At 45.6% G+C, this 19,791-nt stretch overlaps 1 protein-coding gene across 2 annotated transcripts in view; it reads left to right on the top strand.

The window, feature by feature from the left end:
* The first annotated feature begins 12,682 nt into the window (after positions 1-12,682).
* LRP8 (LDL receptor related protein 8) overlaps positions 12,683-19,791 on the top strand; it is a 172,415-nt gene continuing 165,306 nt past the window's right edge. For both annotated transcript variants that reach the window (XM_035537977.2, XM_035537976.2), the window contains exons 1-2: positions 12,683-12,781; positions 13,439-13,558. In XM_035537977.2, coding sequence (XP_035393870.1) covers positions 12,712-12,781; positions 13,439-13,558 — 190 coding nt within the window. In that variant the 5' untranslated portion in view covers positions 12,683-12,711. The remainder of the gene's footprint in view (positions 12,782-13,438; positions 13,559-19,791) is intronic.

Here is a 19,791-nt window from a genome sequence, read left to right as displayed (position 1 = left end):
CTCCCTCTGTTTGTTATCCCAAAGCCACTGGATTGATGACAGAGCTGCAGGGTAGGTGCGGCAAGGCTTGCCTGGCCAGCCCATGGACAGGGGCCCAGCCCCTGCTTGTACCTGCACCAACTGCACCAAAACAACCTCTCGCTGCTCACTGCACAATCTTGTGGTGCTCTGTTCAGAGAGTGGTGCTGGCACCACGAGGTCTGCTCATGGGGATTGACTTTGTGTTACAAAGCACTCATCTTCTTTGATTTGATAAATCTCTGTAAGCATATGTTCTGTTCATGAACAGTACTGGGTAGTCGTGGAAACTGTAGATCCTTTCCTTATCTGAAAAAGATAATACGGACAGTGATGATGGATATTCTTTTCAGCCCCATGCACAGTGATCCAGAGACTTCCACAAATAATGTTAATACCAAGTGGGGGGCAAAGAGTTTACAAGTTTGTGTTCTTTCCTAGTATCAGCGAGAACGTCAAATCCCACTACTGCAGGGCTTTGTTCTCTGACATTACATAAATTAACAACTCCACTTACAAGTAAATGTGCTGGTGGTATTCATTAGAAGGAGAAAACCTGCAGACCAGGAATTCCCTGGAGTAGTGGTTGGCAGAAGTCCGTGTCGAGAAAAGCACCACACCACGTAGACTTTTTCCCCAAGCCTCGGCTGCTGACCACTGCTGGAAGCAGGACATGGTGCTGTGCGGATTCTTGCCTGGCCTGATGCAGAAGTGATGTCCTCAAATCAGCTGCCTGCCGAGGATAACTTCTTGTTTCAAGTGATCTAAATTAATTTGAGCCAGTGATTTAATTTTTAAATGCTCCTTGTTCCATGACTGTGACACATAGTTCTTTGGTTGTGTTGATGATGACACTACTCAGCCAGGACAAAGCGGTAAAAAGAGCAGCAAGTGGAAATACCCAGGGACAGTGGAAGAAAAGTGGAAAAAATCAATATTTGTCAGCAAGAAAACACCAACACTGTAGAAAAAAAAGTCATTTTCAGATGCACTAATAAGAAATACAATAACATAGAGATGCTTTTGTTCTCTTTTGTGAAAATAAATGAAATATATAGATGACTGGATCCTTTCAGTTAGGAGAACAAGGAAGCATCCTTCTGTAGCTCTTTCTTTCACAGCATGGAATTGATTTTAGCTAAATCTAAACCCAGAGAAAGTAATCCTTGTGTGAAAAATTCATTGGATCTAAGTGACTTCTTATTTCAACAAGCAGGTCAACATCTGTGCAACCAAGTATTGTCCCAGGGAGGCATATACTGCAGGATCATGCTGGACAAGTACATTAGCTTCCTCAGAGTTTTGAATGAAGAATCTGACTGTGCACCTCCACCAAAACCTGTAAGATTTTGTCGTGAGCTGAGTCAGGGCAAAATGACAAGCTCGTGGCGCACATCGTAGGAGCATGAGCAGCAGTTTAAGGATGCCCAGAATTGGATGCTGCTTTTTGCATGCTAAAGCCCCTTTCCGCTGACTGCCCCGTCTGGAGATGTGACAAAGGCTCCTCTTAGCCACGCCGGGCTCTGTGCTGGTGGCCCACTGGTCCCGTTTGCCTTCATTCTCCAGGCAGAGCACTGCAAGCAGGCTCTCTGGCACTCGTGTCCTTCTCTGAACACCCACTCCTCTGATCTTAAGCAACAACACCGACCAGCCTAACAGAGTGCCCTGCTGTGTGTTCCCTTCTTGTGCTTCTTGCTGGCTACTGGCCAGGAATATCTCATCACCAGGCACTAATGTTTCCAAGAATATGAGTGTGATTTCCTGGTGCTCCATGTCCCTTTATTGTGTGCTTGTATGCACAACAGTGTGTATCTGTGTGGTGCAGAAGGATGCATCCAGAATTCATTTTCTTTCTCATGTAATATTAAAGGTATTTCTAAAAGAGTAGCTAGCGGAGTGATGACAATCCTCCAGGCTTTGAAGTCTAAGCTTTGCTCATGTGATTCGTTTAAATAACTAGCTCGCAATATAGGGAAGTGGTATTGATGGGTTTGTTTTTTTTCACCCTGCCTCTTCTATTTTGAAATTTGCTATCTCCCAACAAGTACCGTTCGGAGTAAGCTCAAAGCTGCTGTTGTGTTTCCCTACAGGAGCCCTCCGGTAATGTGCAGAGAGGAGCTCATCTGGCATTTCTGAGCCGTTCTTTCAGTTGCCCATGCACTGCTTTACAATGCAGGTGTTTGAGAAGATGGCAGTGGGAGTATAATACGAGCTTAGTTGGAATCTCTCCTTTCCAGAAGCCTAGGGCACTTCTCAAGATACATGCTTCTGGCTCATAAACTTAGACAATTGCAAATGCTTAAAAGAGCAGATGCAAGTTGTCTATTCACTCAGCTGGACCTTTTCTGTAAGTTATTCAGCTCCTCAGGCAGTCTCCCACAATTCGGATTTATCTTTGTTTCCTCAGTCTCATCTCCTTTTTAACTGTGGAAGAAACAAAAAACTGCATAAAGTCATGATGTTCTCATTCCCATATCCATGTTAAAAATAACAGCCTTAATTCTGCTATTTTACACACTTGAATTTTGTTAATCTGTAATTATGGGATCGGACACTATCTTTTTTGCTTGGGGCCTTTGCTTTAACATTAACAGAAATATTAACAGAATAAGGTGTGCCCTGGAGATAAATCAGTAGTCTGTAGTGAATGAGCACCATGGCCTTTCCTGTTGCAGAAACAGAAAAGTATATAGCCAGTGATGCAAGGATCCACAGAAAGAAAAATGACGTTTCTGTGATAGCTTGCCATTGTGGCAAGTAAATAGCTGAGAAATAGATTTTATCTCCACTTGTGCCAGAGAACCCCTTTTTGATTCTGAGCATCCTAATTACATCAGACAAAACTTTTCAAGGCTGTTTTCTAATTGTGAGTTTGTCTTTTCTGTGGTAAACAGCTAAGGTCCCAGGGTTGCAAACTGGGTAATTGTTGAGCAACCACAGTTCCAGCTGAAGCCTTTGCGATCATAATCCTGGGTATATGAAGCACTATATAATAGTCTGAAAATGCAGGTTTTAAGCAGCTTGTGTTAGATGCCCAGCTTCAACTGGTATTTTGTACTCAGTTCATGTTCTCCAAAAATGGCAAAAACTATAACCTTAACATCTCAGAAAGTTTATAAAATGAATGCATTACTGTCTGAAGCATTCATACTGTTCTGATAAGCACCACAGAAAAGCCTATGAAGAAATGAATAATTGTTTTCAATGCAGAATCTGAATAGAGTTCAATAAATAATGCCTGGTGAGACCAAATAATGAAGGGAAAATAAACCATTGAAAGCTACACATTAGCTGAACATTGTTCATTCTGTGCACTGAATGAGGTAAGGATCTTATGAAAACGAGCATATGTGACAGTGTCATTTACAGTGATATTGTGGTGCCCGTGCACAAAGCATATGAATTACTGTTTCACAGGCAACCACACCATTTTATGTGCTTGATTAGCAGCCTTTATAATGTAAGCATAGCATAGTTTTTGTGCGCAATAAATAAGTTACATGGTTTTTAACTAATTTGGAGTCCCTACTTCAAGATCTGAAGCCTTTTCAGTTAAATGGTACCAGGGTTATTCTGTTCTTTCATGTGGGGGAACAATATATTCTCCCTGCTTTAGTTCTTTGAAATATTTGAATTTTGTCTGAAACTGAGAACAAAAATGAAGAATCAGCCTAGTGCAGGTATCTCACATAATGAATTTTATTAACACTGTAAGTTGAAAACAGAATTTTATCATGCAAAGTACTCAGCAAGAACTAAGACATCCGTTGGTGACTTTGACGTTTCCTGTCATTTAGTGTTATTTAGGAACACGGTGGTGGTTCACACACCTCACACCGGTACTGGCTGGTCCTTAGAGCCACCAGTCGTGGTTATGTATATGTCCTGTACTGCTGTTTCTCACAGAAAGAAAAATATATCTGATTACCCATCTTTAAGGACAGAGCAGCAGTTCGGTCAGCCTCCAGGTGGTGAGGATGAATTGCCTGGTTTCGTAAGTGGTTTTTGTAAGGAAATATTTGTTAATTCTGATAGGATTTCAAGGAGACTATGCACGAAAGACAGCAGTGCAGTATCTGGATACCTGAGCTAGATGGAAGTGAATCACATGAGGTGTTTAGGTTGCTCACAAGGTTGTTGGGAGAATGGATTTGTATCAAGTTCACTGCTGCCTAGATAAATAGCATTGCTGATGATGCAGGAAGGTGTCAGAAGACAGTGGTCAGGTTGACTTCTCATATGGCAGAAGGCAGAGAATTTGGGACTTGCTGAAAGCCATAAGCTAAGCACAAGTGTTTCTTCCTTCTTATCTTGTGCTTGGGCCAGTATGACAAATGTGCAGCCCCAGGGTCATTAAGTAATAAGCTCCTCTGCTCACAGAAATAACTACAGAAAGGCTATCGTCTAAATTAATTTGTACTTTTCAGCCTTTTTAGAAGGTACTCTTCATTTTTTTACCACCAACAATTTTCCAGCCTGCTTTGCAGGACTCAGGCACCAACTTCTTTCAAGATAAATTCTCTTAAGTACTGGTATCTCTTGCATCTGAATTCTTGTACACTTGGGAACAAACAAAACAAACAAACAAACATACAGACACAAAACCAAAACACACTGTGTTGCATTTAATCGAAGGAATGCTGTCTTGCCCTTTGAGCTCCCTCTGAAGGTGGATGAATACCCAGAGATGACTAAAGCAAACGAGGGGGCTTTAACTGAATGCAAGAACAATGACAATTAAAAAATGTTATAAAGGTGCCAATCATGCTAGTTTCATTTTTGGTAAGGGATGAAGCTATGTTTCTGCATCTTTTATAAGGAGACTGACAAAAGAGCTTTAAAGCTCTTCAAAAGATTTTAAGCTCCTCTAAACTTTTGCAGCAGGGCTGTACTGCATTCCTTTGTTAATGGTGAAGATGGCTGAAGACTTTTGCTCAAGGTCAGATTTGTGCACTTCAGCTATTTTGGGGGGGAGCCGAGTTGTAACAGGAGACCTATCACCATCCACGCATCAGATACCATAGGTGGGTTGCATGGTAATAAGAGGGGCTGAGCTGATGTGGAGTAGGGCTTTTGATAAGGCTCCAGTGCTTGTAGAGCCCTACCCACTGGTACACTCCCTGGCTGCAGGGCACTGCCACAGCCGACACCAGCTGCATCTCCCCTGCAGTGGACCACAGAGCAGTCTGACCATCTGCATCCTGCATATGGGGCCACAGGTGGGGCGAGAGGCCACAGTGCGGAGCTGCTCGGGGATTTGCTACAAGGCTCCTTGTGGGGAGTGTGCAACAGGAGATAAGCACATTGCTCTCGGCTCCGTGGCTGAGATGTACAAGGCTCTTGGTTGTGTTTCGTGGCCTCTTCAGCCCTGTCTCATTTTTCTTGCTTCTCTAAAATGGGTCCTGCATAAATTTTCCTGGCCTGGCAAATTTTTGAGAGGCCAATAATGCTGTTAGACCCTAGATGAACATGAATAATAGCCTGTTTGCACAGCTGATAACTGAGCTGTAAAAATGAATCTGCTCCCAGATGAAACTTGACATGCAAAATTTAAGCTTGGGGAGCAATTCTTTGTACATATTATGAAAAAAATAAATGACTTGGACTGCTTAATTTTTATTCGTCCTTAAAATACAAAATCCTACAAGCGGGTCAGCAGAGAAAGCTTCTGTGTTTTGACATAGCACTTGAAATTAGCTTTAAGCATAAAATACAGCAAATGTTTAATCTGTAATAAAGTTGAATCTGCTCATTTTGGAGAATAACAATGGCCGAGGGTCGAAGCTTTGGGTTCTGCAGTTGCCAGATGGGATAATTTCCAAAAGGGAATTTGGATGGTAATCAGTGTCCGCTGGGATCCATGCCCACCGCTCTGAGTCCTCGTGCCACAAAGGAGAGATTAGGGGCAGAATGAGAATGTGCAGGGCTGGCACGAATCAAAGGGACTCCCTGTAAAACCTATTACATCTGCACTCTGAAAAATGCATAGAGAAACTGACAGTCAGGAAAATGCGGTTTTGATTGCGCTTTGATGGCTGGGAAGCTAAAATTTTGTGGGTGGGTGGCTAAGTGTAACTCCATGTCCATGCCAGCTTTATTTGTCTGAGACAGTCAGAGTCAGGCCAGTTTTCATTGTCCTTTCAGGACTTTCAGAGCAGCAGGATAAATAAAACAATGAAACGGGGAAATGAATTTATAGACTTTGGTTGTCAAATGATTAACAAAAGGCCCAAATCTTGGTGTTTTGTTCCATTGAATTTGTTTTGGCAAAGTAAAGATGATATTGCGAACCTGTACAAAAGGAGGTGCCTTTACTTCCCTCTGTGCCTTTGTGCCAGCTGGGTGACTTGCTGAATGCAAGTTTCTCTTTTGCACTAAAAGCAGGTGTTGCTCTCCACTGAATTGCGAGATACAGACACTATGCCATGGTTTAGGGACCCCCGGAGTTGGCTAGTATTAGTCCAGAACAGATGCCAAAGGTTTGGGTGGCAATGCCTGGATGTCTTCAATGACTGCTTTCTAATGGTAAGAGAAACAAGGCACCTCACAAATTCAGCTTCAGGTGAGCTCCAAGGACTTGGCATGATCTCTGGGGAGCCCACTGCAGTCTCTGAGGCCTGTGCCCCCCAGCAGGTGAATGTGCCCGTGCTGTGGGGCTTAGCTCTCTAAACCAGCAGAAGAACCTGTGCGACTTCAACCTGATCTGGGCCTGTCCCATTTACCAGGGAGTGGGACCAGCTGAGCAGGGCTGTGAGGCTGCGAGCAGCCCTTCAGAGCACTGCTCTAGTGCTGTGTCGGTGTCGTGTTGCCCTTCTTTGAAGGACCGTGCACCTCCTTCGCAAGTAGCAAGACCAGCCTGCGATGACCAGTGGACAAAAAATACGTGGTGATCCCACCTGGTGGCACAGGTTATACTGAAATAGAGAAATGATTTAAAAAATAGTAACTCTGAGATTAGTGTAGGCAGGCTTGGAGAAGAACGGCGTTTAAGCTTTCTAAAGAGAGGATGAAAGGGAGATAAGGGCACTGTAGCAGGAGCATCATGAGTAAGAACTCAGTGCTTCGGCTGAGGGCTGTGGGATGCACCTGTGGCAGTTCCACCTGCACGAGTCTGACCGGATCTGTGCAGACATGCAAAAACACAAACACTGTGCTTTGGCAGAGCTGTAGGAGAGTTCAGCGCTGAAGCACAAGAGCAGGAGCAAATCAAGGACCTGCTGAGTTAGCAGGAGGTTTGGGGGCGTTGGTTTAGAGTACAAGTAACAATCTGTTTGTATCCTTTCAGGCCTGAACCATCTTGGTTAGAACTTAATGTGGGGAACTGGGAGACACTTCTCTTCTTGAAGGAAGGATCGGGGGCAGGTATTTCGAGAAGTGTACTTGAAAAGCTAGGAAGGAAGGCTGTTTTGTGCTTCTGGAAACTACGTCTATAGGACATGTTCTGAAGTGCATCCGTCACTTGATGCTTTATGTGATATGACAAAATGCCACAGGGGTTCATCTGTCAACTGCTGTTGCAGCAACACGATTTAACAGGCAGGAAATCCGAAAGGGCACGTTCTGAAACTTTGTTTAACAGAACCGTAGCTCTGGGAGCGCACATACATATGTCTATCACATACAAACATTTTCAGCTTCAAAGAACCAAGTTTTTCCCAACTCAGAAATGTAAACCAGGCTACATTTGTAATGTGTAATACAATTGTAATGTGGCTTTAATGTGTCTGTGACGAAGAGACACCCAGAAATATGAATTTTATCATCAACTAAGCAAAACACCATGCAAAGTCAGGAGATACTCAAACATCAGACCCACCTTTGCAAGATGATTATTGGATTCTGTCTGGACATTTCGGGAAGATTTTAAAAACTAGCTTGATTTTATCCACTTTGAAAGACAAATTATTCCACACTGACCAAGCTGAAATCTTTAGTCTATGCACAGTTCTCTTGTCAGGTAGGAATTGAAAGCAATGAGATGGCAATAGCTAATGGGATACCTTTGAAAAACATCATTAAAGACAAGCCAGTAAATCAAAAGAGAAAGGAAGAAAAACAACATTCAGAATGAGACCTTGAAAAAGTTGCTCTTAATGATCTTTAACAAGGAAAATAAATGTTGAGGTCATACTCCCTCTTAAAGAAAGCCAGCCTTGTCAAGCAGCTGTAAGAATTTCCAAATTCCACTTAGCATGAGGACAGAGATTCAGCACTATCTTGAGCGCAAGATGGGTTTTAAAGTGTTCTGCTGCCATATGAAATCCATACAAATATAATGAGAAACACTCCATGCAGACGTCATCTTAAATTCCCATTTGGGTATTGTTTTCTCACTGATGTTGTAATTAATGCTAAAATAATTTGTGTGAGCTTTCAGGATGCTTAGAGCTTTCCAGAGGGCTGCTAGGAGCTGAGGGCATTTTGCACCTCACGGAACCAGCCCCTGTCCCCGCTTCTGCCATCCCTGCACAATGCAGCACTTCTTCGCAGCGCTGGGGCCCGAACAAATAAGGTGTGGGAGAAAAACGGAGTGAGCGCCTAGCTTACAGAATTTTTAAAAGGCAAGAAAAAATCCAGGCTTGACGCTGCTACTTGGTTTCCCTGTGTCTAAGCCCTTTGGGAGCCATACAGCAAACAGCAGGCTGTGGTACTAATCTGCTGCTTACAGCTTTGGTAGATGGTCACTGCGGAGTGACACGAGACACTGTCAACTTCAGTTTTGCTCCAATTCATGATTCCTTTGTTAGGAGTAGCAGGATAAATAGTTTGAAGTGAAACATCTTGAAAAAAATCCCACTGTACTTGTTACTAACTATGGCCTCAAGTCTGCATTTCTGTTAGCTTTCACGGTGATTAGTCACTGTACAGCAGCAAAGAGCAGATCAGTCTATAGCAGCGCTCCTCCAGCATGCAAAAGATCTTGCCAGACACCTAATCCTCACTTTTTTTCTTCTCAGTCCCTTCATTCTTATGCTCATTAAAATTAATGGGAAAGATCCCTATTGTGACTGTAGGTTTGGTTGCACTCAAAGATGTATTGTCTAGGGATGCTGCCATGGCAGGGTGTTCGGCCTTGGGATGGGAATGAAGGGCAGAAGCTTTCTGTGTTAACTCCTCTCTAGCTGAATAAAAACGTTCCCAATGGGCTGCGAACCATCTCTTAGCTTCCCCCTACTCCCCTGAAAGTAGCTCACTACAGAGATGCGGGGACGAGAGCATGAAGTGGAAGAAGATGGATCTGAAGCCACACAGGAAAAGTCCTGTGAGTGATGGAGTGCTCTTCAGGAAGCCGGCTTCCCAGGGAGCTGCTCTTCTCAGCTACTTGGGAGCGTTACATGGGCACACTACTGCTGAATGGCACCGGTTAACGCTTCAGTTGAAATGATAAAGAAAACCTGGGGCAGGTAGGCCGCAGACCAGCTTGGGTTTGCAGTTAGGCAGACATACATAGCTTCAGTTCATGAGAGTGGTTCTAAGTCAGAATTGCTCTGAACACACTGAGAACGCATGAATCATAGCACAGCTGAGATACAGATTGATATCTGAGATACAGATTGATATCCTGACGTGTGTATACAGTTAGTGAACACATGATGCACGGTATTTTAGATTTAAATGGAAGCCCCGGTCAGTAAATGTTGCAGTCTCATACCTGGATAATAAGCACCTCTGAGATTTTGTTTGGCCAGCAGCGAGGCGGTGTTGTATCATACTGCTTCTTATGCTTGACTAAGGCATAGCTGAGTGACAGCTGGAGGACAGAGATCAGTTACGGCTATGGAAGTGAGAGATTCTGGCTTGTAGGAGACAGTTCTTGGATGATGAACTGATGGGGTTTGTAGTTTTACTTAAAGCTGATTGTGTGATGTCCTCCTTTTTCAGTAGACTGAACTAGCTAAAAGTAAGGATGTCATTAGAAGACTTCGAGTATGCTAAGGGGGACTAAGTTGAACTTAGAACTTCAAAGAATGTGTTTGCTTTTTCTACAAGGAAGGCAAAATTACTGGGTGTTTTTTACAGATAGTTTTGCTAATTAGTTTAAATGATTGTCTTCATTTTCAAGAGAGTGAAAGATCAGCTTTTCCCAATGTTAGTATAAAACTGGTCGTAAGAGTGTGTCAGTTTATGGCTGACTACCTTTCTGTTGTGCTTTACCTCGTAACACCGCAACACAAAGCAAAATGGAACAGAAAGAAAATCATTCCACAGCAGTCCTCTGCGGAGCCCTGAGAAGGCCTAACTGCTAGAAAAAAACTTTAAAGAAGTTGTTCTTGTAGAGCTAAGTGGTTTTTTGCTGGTGAGTTCTCTTACTATAGCACCTGCAAACAAAAGTACGTTTGCCCAAATACAGCAAGGAAGATTGTGAAAAGTGATCGACATCTTAAGCACAGTAGGTAAAAACCAGGATCTGCATAAGAGTCTCATGGACAAGTCCTGGTCAGAAGTGAGCCAATATTTTCACTTGCTGGGTTGGTGGCTTGTTTTGTTTTTCACGTAGTAGAAGCAGCAGAAAATGAATTTTAGTTTTAAATGTAACATGCAATACTACATATAGCTTGAAATTCCTAGCAGAGTTAGTTTATTATTTATTATTATCTAGTTACTATTAGAGAATTTTATTTAAAAAGGTAACTAATATTGCAGGTACTGACTTAGATCATTTGGAAGTTTACGGGATATGGCTGCTAGTACATTAGTTCAACCAACTTAATGAAAGGTTTGGGAGGGTGTATACACACATACCTGTGTGAGTAAACAATTAAAGAAACCGATATACTAACATAAGCCAGCAGAGATCAAGCGTGCAGAATGCCAGTTGTTCATCGTGACCTTGAGGAGACTTCTCTCCTCTATTACGTGTAGCTGTCATGAGATACTTAGGGATCTAAATGACAAGCTGTTGAAAAATGTTAAGTATGAAAAAAAAGGGATGGGTTCTGCGTCAGAAAAAAAAAATCCAGCTTTAAAAATCAGTTTGACATAGATCAAAGAAATGGCATGGATGATGAAAGACACGGAGCTAATTGATGGGAAGTCCTTCTGGATGGATGGAGCTCTACTGCGATGTACCTCCTCGCGCAGTCAGCACCAGGCTGATTTGTGTCAGCTTGTGGTGTTTAATGCACAGAGGTATGTGACCAGAAGTAGGAGCAGATTAGCAGCCTTTAAATATAGCAGGTTACTCGAGTGTTCCTTCACAGCCCCTCAGTATGGGCTGGGAGCCTGCTGCCCCTGCTTGTGCTTTGGGGCAGGAGCCATTGCTGGCTGGTCTGCATGAATGTTGAGGATGACTTTGAACGTTTAGCTAGTAGACAGAGGTAAAACATACCACATCAATGCCTGGAAAACAGGAAGCTATTCTGGGCAAGCATTGCCGTGTGCTGGCTCTGCTCTTACAGGCTCATAGGCACCTGCTGCCAGCTGCAGCGTGGATCAGAAGGAGCTGGAGGGATCCTTGGTCTCACCTGCTGCAACCAGACTTGTGATGTGGGGACAGACAGACTTGTGTGTGTGTTAAATCTACAAATGAAGCCAGTCTCCAGCTAGCAAATGCAGTATATCAGACATATTTTGTGTACAAGGGTTACTAAATGCTGTGTATTTGCTGTTGGACACTTACTGTTCGGCCAGATACATCTGTGCTGTTGTTGCTTTACAGATTTCCCTACAGTCTGGCTAAGAGCAGCGGGAGTTCCCGTTCAGTTTGTGACTGCAGAGGTGTGCGCTTGGAAGTGATGGACCTTGGGAGGTAAATTACCAGTCTTAATTAACGATTTGAGCATAATGGATACAACTAAATTTAATTTCTCTTACAAACCAAATGGTTTCCCTGGGCTAATTTTCTCCCCCTTTAGTTTCTCTAGCTTCCTCCTTGCCTCTGCAATCCCTTTGACACACACACATCCAGCAGATGGTACTAGGCTACAGGCAGCCCTGCCGGGGAGGCCAGGAGCGGCTGCTGAATCGGCCGGCCAGGTGTCATCAGAGCGATGTATTCACGAGCCTGCTAACGTTGCTTTCTGTGAGTGGCAGGCAGGCCGAGTCAGCTTTTCTGAAATCAAATGAAATTCCAACATGGATTGGTACCAAATCCTTGCTGTGAGTGATGCTCTGCCCGCTTGCACCTGGTTGGTACTGGATAGCTCCACTGCTGTCCTGGAGCAACTTATAATTTAAAGTATTTCAGAAAACAGAAGAAGGAGGCCGGAAACTAGAGTAGCTTTACGAACCTGTATTTTGACACCCTTAAAGAAGAGAAAACTCCCGTAATACATTACAAACACTTCATTTGCTTTGGGCAGTTACCGTAATCCACCACACGAGCCCAGCCACCACCACCGTGCCTCCTTCCTCCCGCCCCACAACCGCTCCGACAACGTGCCGCAAATCCCCCGCCGGCTGCCCGCGGCGGGCTGGCCGCCCCGCTCAGCTCCCCGCTCTCCGCCCCGCAGCCGTGCCCTGCGGGCCGCCGTTATTGCGGGAGGATCGCTCAGGATTGCGGGGCCGCGGCGGGCCCCGCGCCCCCTGCGGGCGGTGGCGCGCGCAAACCAGGGCGCGCCGGCGCGGCAGCGCGCGGAGGGGGCGTGGCAAGGGGCGTGGCCTCCCCGGCGGCGGCGCGGGGCGGGGCGCAGAGCGGCGCGCCGGCTGCGCGCAACCCGCACACGGCGCGCTGCCACCGAGGGAGCGGGCAGCATGTGCCGGCCTGCGCTCGCCCGGCTGCTGCTGCTGCAGCTGCTGCTGCTGAAGCTGCACCTCGGCAAAGGTGGGGTCGGCGCGGCCCCCGGGGGAGCGCACGCCTCAGCTGGGCTCCCTCAGGGGATGGGGGAGAGGGTCGGGGGCAGCCCCGGTAGCGCCGCTCGTGGGGGTTGCGGAGGAGGGAGCGGGGGCCGTGCACGCGGGGAATGCAGCGCGGCCGCTGGTGACAGGAGCTGCCGCCTTTAATCCCTCTCCGAGGAGATTTGCGGCTCGGCAAAGCAGCGCTGCGCCTGCAAAGCAGATTTGCCCCGTCCCCCCGCCCTCAACTTCATCGGGTCGGTTCCCTTTTCCGGGGAGCGGCGCCCGCTCCCCTCCTCCCCGGGTACCCGGCCGTTTCGCCCCGGTAACGGGCACGTGGCGGTCCCAGCATCGGTGCGCTTTTTAATTTTTCTTTGTCTTTCGCGTTCGGGATTCAACCATTCCCCTGTCATCCCGTGCCTCTAAAACGACGCGGGGGAGCTCGGGAACGGCCCCCGCCATCCGCGCACAAAGCGGCTCCGCCGTGCTCCCGCTGCCCGCCCCGAGCCGCTCAGCCCTGGCGAGCCCGGTCCCGACCCCGGCCCCCGCCGGCCCCCGGGGCCCTGCCCGGTGTCGGGGCGGCCCCGGGATGCTCCCGGCGGCGGAGCTCTCCCCGCTGACCTAGGCGCGGCCCCGTGTCTCGCAGGCGGCGTCAAGGAGTGCGAGGAGGACCAGTTCCAGTGCCGGAACGAGCGCTGCATCCCCGCCATCTGGAAATGCGACGAGGACGACGACTGCTCGGATAACAGCGACGAGGCGGATTGCCGTGAGTGCCGGGGGGGCCCGGAAGGGCGCCGCTCCCAGCGCCTCTTTTTTATGAATGAATGAATGAAGTCGCGCCGGCCCCGGCTCCGGCGCTGATTGGCTGCCGGCAGCAGCAGATCCGTGACGCGGCCGCGCCGTGGCGCGCCCGGCCGGGCACCTCCTGCAGCGCCCCTCGCTGCCCGCCCCGGGGGGCTCGGCCCTCGCCGCCAGCAGCAGCCCTGCCTGGGGCATGGCACGGGAGCTGGGCAGGTGCCCGACCCCCTTGGGACCGCTACAGGTCCTCCCGGGAAAGTTGCTCGGTTTCCCACAAGGTGCGGGGCTGCTGCGTGGTTTGGGGTTTAATAGGTATTTGTGGCTGTGGTGAGGGGAAGGGGGCCAGCAAGCAGGCTGCTTCGCTCCTCGGCCACATAGCACTGCCTGGTTTGTCAGTAACATGAGGGAAGAGGGAGCAAGGAGATACGTACTTCCTGTCCTGGGCAGGTGGCAGTCTTGCCTTCCCCTGTGGCGTGACCCTGGTGTGTGTGCGTGGCACCCAGCAAACTCTGGGTGCTTTGCAGGGTTGTGCCGTTATTACCTCTGTCTTATTTCGCTTAGTTAGAGCTTCTGACAGCCTAGGACAATGTGTGTCAACCCTGTAGTGTGAAAAGCATCCGTGAAAAGTTATGCACCCTGTAAGTCTTAAAACTCCAAATTAAAGATAATTCTCTGTAAGTTGCAAATATTGCAGCAGACACCGCATATCTCTCAAATTATCTTTGTAGGGTAATAGGCATTGAACAACTGTCAGGTTGTAATTCACTGGACTCTTGAAAGTTTGTGGACCACAGGAACATATCAAGAAAAGTCCCTGGTTATGTGTTCTCCAGTACGTGACTGTCCTGTTAGCAGCTTCACTGGTACACCTGTGTCTTGCAGTGAATTCTGAGTATGGAGAGTCTATGGAGAGCAGAAATTCCCAAGCTCTTGTTCATATGAAACTTGATGTTGTAACAGTAAGTCAGTAAGTATAACATTTATATCTGGTGCTTTTGTATTCAGAGGACTTGACAGGCTTTACACATGCATAAGTTTACGATATGAGCGGTTCAGCAGCGTTATTTAGTACGGATATAAACATGATTGATGTGGGAATTTTATTACCACATCTCAGACTTGGAATTTTTAAGATTGTAAGAGACACGGGGAGGCCACGGCTGACTGGGAACTAGCTTGGACTTGTGTGTAGTTGTACCTGAGAATATTTTCTCAGAAGTGTATGAGTTTCCAGAGAGAGACAGAGTAACTGTGGAAGTGCCGGCAGTCTCGGAGCAGGCTGACCCTGGTATTCTTGAAGTCTTCTGGTTAAAAGCCACTCTGGGTACTGTTGTACAGAGGCCTGGTGAGCTGCAGGTGGGCTGTGCTTTGGGAGCTGCTGTTTCAGATGTTGGGATGACAGCTGGGGGAGCATCTCGAGGAACAGATTCTGCACGCCACGCTCCACGTTGAGTGCCACTTTAGGCTTGTGGCCTGAGTTTCTCGCCTAGCACGAGTGAGTCAGCTGGAACCCATACCTGGGCTGTTGTTTCTTCTCTTTTTCCTTGTGACCTTCTTTTTAAGCATCGTGTCAGAAGACAGAATGTAAAACAGTCCTGTTGAACATCTGCTCTACGTGAACTGGGCTGTGCTAGGATGGTTAGGTCAATGATTGCATCTGATTTGGTTTTGCTTCAGAGGGCGTTTACTGTTCTTTTGAGGGTGGTAAAAATCAAGTGGCTACATAGTGGTAGAATGCTGACTTTTTTGATGTTAGGAAAGGGAATTTTGGGATGTGAAGACATCAGGAAGAGTTCTTTGCTTTAATCTGAATTTGGCCTTTATTAGTAGTGGTTGAGGAACATACTAGAGAAATTACTCATGGACTGTTTATTTAGTTTGTACATATACAGAGAGAGACTTTGTAGTTGCAATTGTTCAGACTGGTTAAAGAAGCATTTTTACATGCATTTTTCTCACATTGTTTCAGAAAGCTTCTTTCTTTTAAAAATGTATACCAGTTTTCAGCATATGTAATGTTTAGAGTTATACTCACTGGATGAAAGAATATGTTCCACGTGGTTTTGTTGCTAGATGCCACCTCTGTCATTGCTGTAATAAACAGCTATTCATTTAGAAACTACTTTATGAACATATGCTCAGGAAGAAATTGTTCTGGAAAACGCAGCGTGCTGGAGTGGTGACAGCGAAATGAAAACGCAGGTAGCCTGCTGGTGCCAAGTACTGATGTGGTGCGTGATAACCCCTGTAATTACTTGCTGATGCTTTTTCTGGAGCTGATAACATTTGTTATCAATGTATCAACATATTTGTAGCCCACTGCTGGTTATGTACATCCTCACTTTCTGAAGAGAGAGGATGGTCTTCATGCGCGTTAACAACCAGTTTGTGAAACATGCCTGTCCTTGTACATAGACAGTCTGTATACGCTGGAAGAGTTTGTAACTGAAAAGTTCTGGAAGGAGATGAATTGTTTTATTTTGTTTGTGGGCAAACGGGGTTGAGAGCCTTGCAGCACTGTGTGTGCTCCCTACTGCAAGCCATCCTCACGTAGGCTGCCGTTGTTGGTGTTCGGTGGTGTTTTTTTTCTCCTCGAGAACTTTGTTGTTATAATATTGGCTTTTTTAAAGGAGACTTAGACTAGAAGGAGAATGTGTTGGTAGTCATTCTGTATCGTCTCCTGAGAATGTGCTTTCTGTTCAGTAGCTCTCTTCTGCCATGGTTGGTAGTTCTACCTGCCTAGTGTCTGTGCAGATGTGTGTGTGGCCAGCTCAGGAACTGACGCGTAATCAATGATCGCTGTAGCACTTACACAGAGCAGGTTACTGCTTACTGCTTTGTGCGGTGTGTTAAGTTTATCTGAGGTTGCTCAACAGCCTTCTTATATATCATGGGGCCAATCCTTTCTTGGCATGTAGCAGTTGACTTTCAAGGTTTTACTTGTGGGAAATGACTGATATAGTAGGAATCCAGTTTTGTTTTCTTCCTTAAAAAAAAAAAAGTTAGATTTTTTTTCCTTGAATTTTAACTGCTGTTGCTGATGAAGGAAGAAGTTACAAGCTCTCTGACCACGTGGTTCACTTGTGAGAGCAGGCACTAGAAACTAAGTGAATGTCAGAAACAGGATTTGGAACGTCATCCCTTGCTCAGCCTGGTAAGGTGCACATTCCATTGCAGACTGGATTGTGTATCACTTTAAATGATCTTTACAATTTCAGCATGCTTCAAGAGGCATCTTTACAGTTGAAATTTTATGCCTTCTTTCTTTTGGAAGGAATCTTTTGGATTTATTCATTTGAACAAGTATCAGGTGTGCATATGCTTCGTATTTCATACTGCATATTTCAGTGTTACCCCGTCTAATTAAGTCCTTTTAGTAATGCTGGTGATTTAAAACAAAGGGCCACTGTAACAAACAGATGATTCTTGCAGTATGGAAATAAATTGCTGGGAATTTAGAGAAGAGCAGGAAAATAAGGATTACAGAAAGTGCCATGCCTGTTAGGGAAGGGCAAAAGAAAGAGCCAAATAGATACAGGTAGCAAGTATGAATGTAGCTGCTGCCTCACAAGAAGTAAAGGAAACAATTTCTGGTAGTAAAGAAGGCCGTCAGGAAGAAAGGAGACAGTGTTCATTTGTTTGGAAGTGTTAACGAGAAGGAAGAGATACTAATTTGTGTGTGTTGCAGAAATATATAAAGCTTTTCCTCTGTTTAAACGTTTCACTGTTGATAAGCCTTAGGTATGACAAAGAATATAGCCACAAAAAGCAAGCGGTAGCTTAACCAGCTTCCTAAAATGAAACGAGCTGTGAGGCCACTTCAGCTTTGTAGTAATCTGCCTGCAGGGGGACACATCCAAATGCAGAATTACTTACTATATGTCTCTCAGAGCTCCATTTTCCTTCTTTGTGTTGGGATACTTTCTCTGTTGTTGCTTTCTGTTACTGCTATTCGCGGGGATGTTTTATACTGGGCAGGACTGAGGCTGCTGAAGGCATGAGACAGTCCAAAGGGAGTCACTGATTTCAAGGCTGTTCTTACATGCCTGGAATTCAGGGCAAACACTCAGAGCATCAGCAAACTTCCCCCTACCTCAGCCCGTGCCCTGCCTTAGGGCACAGAATGTGCCTGCAGAGCTGAGTCCTGCTTGCCTCGCTCTCCAGAGGAGGAAAGGCTCCTGCTCTCCGGCTGGCTTTGTGTGCAGGGAGTGTGCAGTTTGACTCCTGCTGCCTATGCGGAAGCCCAGGAGGCATCGTGGTATTATTCTTCTTGCTTTTCAGCACAAATTTCATTAGAGCTGGAATTTGGGAATAAAAATATATTAAAAGCCTATTTGGGAACTAAAATCCGGATCCCGTGAAGAGTTAAATATGTCCTGAGTGTAATGGTGTGCCGTGCTTGCAGGTGTTGGGATGGGACAAGGTAAGACAGCAGGTAGTCTCAATTGCCGCAAACATTCTATGATTTTTTTGTTCTCCATTGTCTATTGCTCCATTTTTTCTTCGAGTTCAGCATTGAGACATTATTCTCTGTTCTGAGTAATTGCTGTATGTTACTCCAGAGATGTGTGTCTCTTTTATATTTATATATATATATATATATATATCATACATTAGCATGTGGAGAATTTTAGGTTTCCTTGACATATGCACGATCATATGCTCTTGATTATGTAGGTGACAGATAACTGGGTTGGTGGCCAGCTTGCATGCTCATCCCAAAACGGGGAGCACTGGGAAGAGCGGTGCAGAGAGGCAGGACACGTTTGCTTGCATGTCTACCTGTGGCTTGACTGCCCTGGTTTGTACCGTGTGGGTGTGCGAGCTGGTGTTTGAACTAGTTTATTGATTTCTTGTGTAACGTGGTGCGTATTGTCACTCATTTATCTTCTTTTCTTCATTATATTCTCGTTGTCTGTTCTGAGAAACCCAACTTGCTTATTTTTTTGTTTCTGTGTTCTTTTCTCTTCTGCATCGTTTATGTAGAAAATCAAGCATTAAGTCCAAGTGTGAAACAAGTGTGCCCTTCTGCTTTTCCTTACCTCCTGGCACATGTGCTTGGGGGGTGTTATTAACTCTAGGTGCAGCGGCTTTCCAGGCCGTGGTGCTTCTCCATCACTCCTGCTCAAGGTCTGGGAAAGAAATGGAGATAGGACTGGAAGAGGGAACTCGGGTACATGGGAACTGGGGGCATTATGGTTACAGAGGGCAGAGAAATTGATTTTATGGACTGCTGCTGTGCTATGCCAAGAAAGCACATGAATAGCTCTAGCTACCATTACAGGAAGAAGCCGAGATCTGAACAGCTTTCCTGAGGTCAAGGAGAATGAGAAGATTGAAAATAATGATTAAGTTCAAGAAGGAAATGATGAAAGTGCAGTCAAAACTGACAGTGACTTGGTTTGTTTATCAAAGAGCTCAGAGCTCTCATTTCAGAGGATATAAAAATATTCTACGGTTTGAACCAAGGTAGGCAAGCTTCACCCAGAGCATTTTAATGTATAAAAAGATGAAACAAAAGTCAATGTAGACCAGCTCTCTTTGTCTGCGGTATTACACACCCAGGATTAGCACGCGTCTGAGATGTGATTTCTTACTGATTGCTGTTGGAATGGAAGATACTTGGGATAATTTCATATTCATCAGAGGATGTTTAGAGATGAATTGAAGTGAATAAATGCCAATTATGAGGCTGGAGGAACCAAGTGGAACATGTTGGTGAACACGTTAATCTGACGCACCTGGACTCAGATTGCCCAGACTAGAGAGAATGAGGTTTCGTGACTCCATTGTCTCTGTAAAGGGACGTTAAATGCTTGAGGCTTGAAGTTTAAGGCTTGACAATGTCTGACAGCTCTTGATCTGCTCATCTGTTTCTAATAGAGCAGATGCACAGCTTTTGTTGCAGCTAGCTTTTTTAATGGCACCAACTTTTTAAATTCACTGGCAAATTTACCATGTATTTGGTGTGCCACTGAGACTATGACGTGCTCGTGAAGATGTGTTCATGGTGGTCTTGATTTGGCATGAAATCCTCCTCATCCTTGCACTGTTCACATCCAACATCTCTGATAGCCTTTTTTCCTCTCCCCAGGTTTTCCCTGCTAATTCCCAAAATGTTGCCAGCACACGTTACTGACGAGTTCTGCTTTCCCATGCCATCGCATGCCTTACAAATGCCGTAAGATGTCAGTTTTCCTT

This window comes from Cygnus atratus, chromosome 8, assembly GCF_013377495.2.
Source record: "Cygnus atratus isolate AKBS03 ecotype Queensland, Australia chromosome 8, CAtr_DNAZoo_HiC_assembly, whole genome shotgun sequence".
Lineage (NCBI taxonomy): Eukaryota > Metazoa > Chordata > Aves > Anseriformes > Anatidae > Cygnus > Cygnus atratus.
This window is presented reverse-complemented; position numbering and strand designations above follow the sequence as displayed.